Source organism: Sparus aurata, chromosome 10, assembly GCF_900880675.1.
Source record: "Sparus aurata chromosome 10, fSpaAur1.1, whole genome shotgun sequence".
Taxonomy (NCBI): domain Eukaryota; kingdom Metazoa; phylum Chordata; class Actinopteri; order Spariformes; family Sparidae; genus Sparus; species Sparus aurata.
The window spans coordinates 6,515,572-6,522,256 of record NC_044196.1 but is presented as its reverse complement, the minus strand read 5'-3'; the positions used below and the strand labels follow the sequence as shown (position 1 = coordinate 6,522,256).

Genomic DNA, 6,685 nt, shown 5'->3' with positions numbered 1-6,685 from the left:
GTAGTTTAGCAGAATTGGTTCAGGGGATCGGTGCATGAGTTACATGTTGTGGTCATTATGTCTCAAGTACAAGCACAGAACTTTCACCCATGAACTAGCTGTTTACGTCCAACATAAAACTAAGAGTCATATTTTAGCTTACTGGTGTAGTAAAGTTACGTCATGTACAAAACGCAACTGTGCTTATGTATGTAAAGTAAGTACATTTATTGCACAGTTAATGTTGTTTTTAGGTCATTGGCAATCAGCCAAATTAGACTTTTCCGTATGATGATGTGTGCTGATAGTAGGACATGCAAAAAGTAGCTTTAGTAATAGTAATAACTTTGTGTTGCGACCCGGCTCGTGGGGAAAAGGGAAGCAACATGAACCAGAATGTTTCTGGTAAAAGTTATTTATATGCAGGATTCACAAAAGGAACTGGAAAAGGGCTGTTGGATGCTGCTTAACTCAAAGGAATAAATATAACTTAAAAAGGTCTCTCCAAAATCAGAGATAGCCAACTGCTACTTAAAAAATCAATCAATTTCATCAATAATCAAAACTGCAAAAACAAGTAGCACCCTGTGTCTAAAAAACACTGACCTACAGGTGTCTGGTTGGTGTCAGTTGCCCTCCACTAAAATTCCTGCCCAATTTCCTCTCCACAGTTCACAGGTTTAAGACAACACAAGAAACACAAAGGGCACAACACACACAAAGCCAGTTGATCAAAAGGACCAAATCACACTGAGGGCAGCTATTGAAGCAGAGGGATGGTTTGGTACGTGGTAGGTGGTTGGAGAAGATGGCCAGACGCCGCACCAATCAGATCACCGGTGGAACCAGGAGGTAGGCAGGTCTTGCGCCAGCCAATCCTCGGCAAGGGATCGTACATCCTGCTTAGCATGACACAGCTGCACAACACAGATACACATACTCATAGATAATGGAGGAAGCCGTAACACTTTGTTACATGAATTGCTGCAGATGCACTGAAATAACTACTGATTGTTGCAGTTTTTCAAACACAAATCTCCACAAGCAGGTTGTAATAATGTCATTTAAGATCTAAACTCCTCATCTGTAAGCTTCAATTTAAATGTGGTATTTTGTATCATTGACTCATTTTATTGAACTGACTAACAATGTAATAATAATTTCAATGTAATTTCATGTTCTGCATCTGGTTGTAAAAAAGAACAGACTGCTGCAGCTGTACAATTTTATAGTGGTCAGTTACCTGGCAACAGGCTCAAGGTTCAGCCGTTGACAAAGACACTCAAAGTGAAACTGAGCTTGAAAGCAGATTCAATAACCATACAGGGTTTACAGTTGTCTTAGTTTATATATTGTTTCATTTATAAACCTTGGAAGATTTAACTTTCAATTAAAAGAGAAGCCATTTGTAAAGATGAAATTCACTTTTCATTCGAAAACATTAATTAACTACTATAAACAACTATTTTAAATCAACTGTTAACTTTTATAAACTGCTAATTATTCTGCCAAATCTGAAGGAATTCTAAATGTTGTTATTGTGATAGTGACTGATAAGAATACAAAAGAAAAATTACATGACAAAATAAAATACATGAGAAAAGGCTGTCCAATAAAAACTACATGTAATGCATGAGCACTTGGCAGTTGATAAACCAGAATGAGATAAAGTCACAGCCTGTCAATGATTTACAGACTCGGGTGGTACAGTCTGATGAAGTAACTGACATCATGCAGCAGGTACGTCGTCCTTCTCATTTATTTTTGCTTATTCTCAATCTCTCAGCTAAGTTCTATTTTACAACTCAACATCACTCACCAATTTAAAAGTGGGTCTTCAGCCAGAGTTGCGCTGTCTGTAATAATACTCTATAACTTTGCATGAGATCCATGTTGTCAAAAGTGAAAGTTAAACTGGACATGCCATTGTCATTATTTTTACGCTTTTAAGTTAATCAATAATGAAGTGTACTATCAGTGAAGGTGATTTCAGAGGTATATACATATATATATATATATATATATATATATATATATATATATATATATATATATATATAATAATACATTTTATTTCATAGGCGCCTTTCTGTCACTCAAGGACACCTTACAGTAAACAAAGACAATTTAAGCCACAAAGTACACAAGAAAAGAAAACAGTAAAAATTGACAGAAAATTCATTTAACTAAGAAAGGTGATCTTAAACAGGTGTGTTTTGAGTTTGGACTTGAAATCAGATAGTGTAGTGATGTTCCTTATTTCGGGTGGCAGAGAGTTCCAGAGCCGGGGAGCAGAGCGGCTGAAAGCTCTGCTCCCCATGGTGGTGAGACGGGCAGGGGGGACAGTCAGCAGAATGGAGGAGGATGAATGGAGGGTGCGAGAGGGAGTGGCGATATGGAGAAGATTGGAAAGATATGGGGGGGCAAGATTGTGAATGGCCTTGAATGTTAGCAGAAGGATTTTGAAGTCAATGCGGGACTTGACCGGGAGCCAGTGGAGCTGCTGTAGGACGGGAGTGATGTGGTGGATGGAGGGGGTTCTGGTGATGACACGGGCAGCTGAATTCTGGACCAGTTGAAGTTTGTGCAGGGATTTGTGGGTGAGACCGGAGAGGAGGGAGTTGCAGTAATCCAGACGGGAAGTGGTGAGACTATGGACGAGGATAGCAGTGGTATGGGGAGTAAGGGAGGGGCGGAGGTGGTTGATGTTGCGTAGGTGGAAGTAAGCAGACCGGGTGATGTTATTGATGTGAGATTGGAAGGAGAGTGTACTGTCGAGGATGACACCCAGACTCTTAACCTGTGGGGAGGGGGAAACAGAGCAGTTATCAATGATGAGGGGGAAACTGTCGGTTTTGGAAAGTGCTGACTGTGTGCCAATGAGAAGGATCTCAGTTTTGTCAGAGTTGAGTTTTAGTAGATTTGAAGTGAACCAGGATTTTATTTCAGTTAAGCAGTAGGTAAGGGAGGAGGGAGGGAGGTTGGAAGTCGGTTTGCTGGCGAGGTAGAGCTGGGTGTCATCTGCGTAACAGTGAAAAGTGATGTTATGTTTGCGGAAGATATTGCCAAGGGGAAGGAGATAAATGATAAAGAGGAGGGGCCCCAGGACAGAGCCCTGAGGCACACCAGAGGTGACAGGGGAAGGTTGGGATGTGAAGGTTTTGAGCTGGATGAACTGAGTACGGCAGGAGAGATATGATTTGAACCAGTTTAGAGGAGTATGAGTGATACCGAGGGAGGACAGTCTCTTGAGGAGGGTGGTGTGACAGATGGTGTCGAAGGCTGCACTGAGATCGAGGAGGATGAGAATGGAGAGTAAACCAGTATCAGCTGCCATGAGGAGGTCGTTGGTTATTTTTAAGAGTGCAGTTTCTGTGCTATGGAGAGGGCGGAAACCAGACTGGAACTGTTCGTATAGGTTGTTGTTGAATAAATGAGAATGGAGTTGAGTTGCTACTGTTTTTTCAAGAATCTTGGAAATGAAGGGGAGATTAGAGATTGGACGTAGGTTATTGAAGTTTGTGGGATCTGCACCGGGTTTTTTCAAAATTGGGGTAATTGCGGCAGTCTTGAATGGTGTAGGAACAGTTCCAGTGGATAGAGAGGAGTGGATAATGGCAGAGATGAGAGGGACCAGGGAAGGGAGGCAGGCTTTGACCAGAACCGTGGGGAGTGGGTCTAGCTGACAGGTGGATGGCTTGGACTTGCGGATAAGATCTATACACACACAGTCCAGTTTGAAATTGCTGGTTAAAGAATTTCACATATTACAAAGATTCTATTCTGTCCATGTGAAGTATCTCTGGTCTCTGTTGATTTTCAGAGCTCTAAAATGCTTCTCCAAAGGAATGGTCTTCAGAGTCTCCGTGGCCTCAGTGTTTTAGTTTACCTTCTTCTCCAGACACACTCGTGTAAAGGTAATTCACACACTAATGCACACTCAATGTAAAAGTTCAATTAACATCAGCTTAGCTAAAAGTAATTACAAAATCAAATTAATATATCACATTTACTTCTAAATACTACTGTTGATGATTTTGGGGAATTGGCGTTTAAGTTGTTCAAACAATCATCACTTGAGTTTAGGCACAAAGGGCAGAGCCAACAAAAACAAAGGTTTCAAGCTTTACAACCACATGTGAATAATTCAACTTGTTTTCAATGGAAATGTGGATATCCCAAGCCTGGCACTGCATGAACTATCTGGAGCCAAGTAAATAGGATCATTATAATTGGTTTAGTGTACAATAGGTTTATACATAACAAGTTACTTTTGCTAGCTACGCCTTGCAAGATTTCTTTTTTTCCTGTCCAGGAAGGAATAAGTTCTTATAGCACACATAATTCTGTGTATGTTTAGGGGAACACTATAAAACAACTTTTTAAGGCTGGGGTATGGAAAAATAGATTTGGTTAAACAAGTTGTTTTAAAGTCAACATTGAGAGTTTGTCATAAGGATAGTTGACCCTTTTGTGAACTTCATCATCTCACTCAAAAAACACCAACCTGACCATCGCCCTGGCATGGAAAAAGTATTTAAAAAATGGTGAATGTGACAGGACAAAACCACAATTTCAAATGGTCAAAGAAAGAGATCAAAAGATTATTTGGCTCTCACCATGCACTGACATAAATACTTCATCTGAAAATCAGTCTAAGTCTAATGTTGGTCCAGCAGAAGGGGTGAGACATATTTAACTAGTTCCTACTGCAGTAATAAATAACCATATGTATTTGTTTTCAGGTCAGTCTCAGGTAATTGGTCCATCTCAGCCAATAGTGGCAAAAGTTGGCGATTACATCATTTTGCCCTGTCATGTGGAACCTGCATTGGATGTTGTGTCCTTGACGTTGGAGTGGACAAGACCCAACCTGAATCCTATGTTTGTCCATGTGAGGCGTGCTGGGCAGGATCTCATAGACACCAAACATCCATCTTACATGGGCAGAACATCAGTGTCCATTGATGAACTGAAGAACGGAAACGTTTCACTGAAACTGTCCAAAGTAAAACCTTCTGATGCGGGAAGATACGAGTGCTACATTCCAAAGCTGAACACAGGAGCCTTTGTTGAGCTTGTTGTTGGTAAGTGTGTTGTTGGTAGTGTAACTAAAAAAGTTATTTTATGCTATGGGTTGTCCAAAATCATATTTTCCATGACACACTTTAAAGCGAAACCCTCATCAAAATGCAACTTAGGCTTTTTTTGTAAATGCATATGAGTCAAACCTTCATGTAAAAGCATAATTACAACGAAAGACGCACTTTTAAGATTTATCGTATTTTCGTTTTCGGATAAACTAATTTTCAATGGGAGTGCCAGGGGCAAATTAGCGATAGCATCATAATCTCTATTTTCAAAACAATAAGAAGGCTCGACACAACATGAAACTTTGCTTGTAGTATCACCAGGGTCTCTACACATAAAGCACTCCAATTTAGAATGAGTTAGACCTGAAAATGAAAAAGGGTAGGTTAAATCTTAAAAATGCCTCTTTCGACATAATTATGCTTTTACACGAAGATTAGACTGATATACATTCACAAAAAAAAAAGAGCCTAGGTTGCATTTTGGCGAGAGTTTCACTTTAAGTCATACTTTGATTCATTAAATGAGCTACCAAATGATGATGAAATAATTTATTTTTACTTGACACAAACATTTTGTCCTTCAAACTTTGCTTTCATCAAAAGAATCCTCAATTTGCAACAAATACAGCCTTACAGACCTCTGGCATTCCAGCTGTCAATTTGTTGAAGTAATATGAAGAGATTTCACTCAGTAATTCCTGAAGCACCTCCTACAGGTTAGATGGGCAGGGTTCATATTTGCTACTCTGCCTAGAAGGCTAGCACTTTGAAGTGTTGAAGTGTTAAAATGTTGTATGAAAACCTTAGTTAATTGGCAATTTCTCACTTAAAATAACCTGTATTTCTCAGAAAAGGGAAAAATGGATAAGATTTGAAAGACCATTTCTTTCTTGTCATATTGAGAATCCTATCAAACCCACACATGCTGATGCTTCAGATACTCAGCACAGATTTTGTTTTTAAAAATTAGGTGAGTGACCCCAATCTATTGAGCCATGGTGTTTGTAGGTCAAATGACCTAATGTAACTGCCCAGACATGAGCAATACATCCAGTGTTTGACCTTAAACACTCCATCAGGTCAGGGATTAACTGTGTTTATTGGCCATATAAGAACAATGGTTACATGTTATGGCTAGAAATAGGGTGGGAGGGTGCAAGAGAGAGTGTTTGACAGAGAATCATTTTAAATTAATTGCTAGTGTAGCGGTATATACAGTATGCCTCAATAACAGTCATACATTTAGATTTATGTTTTGCTTCTCATCAGGTGCTGCTTCCTCACTGGTCATCAGTCTATCAGGACTTGACCAAAACAAAGGAGGAGTAGTTCTACAGTGTGAGTCTACAGGCTGGTATCCAGAACCTGAGGTGTTCTGGCTGGACGGTGAGGGAAACCTCCTCTCTGCTGGACCTACAGAGACAGTCAGAGGTCCTGATGACCTCTATACTGTCAGCAGCAGAGTGACTGTGGAGAAGAGACACAGCAACAGCTTCACCTGTAGAGTCCAACAGAACAGCACCAACCAGATCAGAGAGACACACATACATGTTCCAGGTAGGAAATTATTAAATGTATGATGTGATCACTGTTTTAGTGTCAAACAGCAGGTC

General features: G+C 40.0%; 1 protein-coding gene across 1 annotated transcript; it reads left to right on the top strand.

The window, feature by feature from the left end:
• Positions 1-1,676: 1,676 nt before the first annotated feature.
• On the top strand, positions 1,677-6,553 carry LOC115589850 (butyrophilin subfamily 3 member A2-like; the record flags this gene model as incomplete). The annotated part of the gene is made up of 4 exons (XM_030431034.1): positions 1,677-1,719; positions 3,803-3,896; positions 4,725-5,066; positions 6,342-6,553. Coding segments are annotated over exons 1-4 (657 nt in total), but the record flags the coding sequence as incomplete, so codon positions are not given.
• Positions 6,554-6,685: the final 132 nt, after the last annotated feature.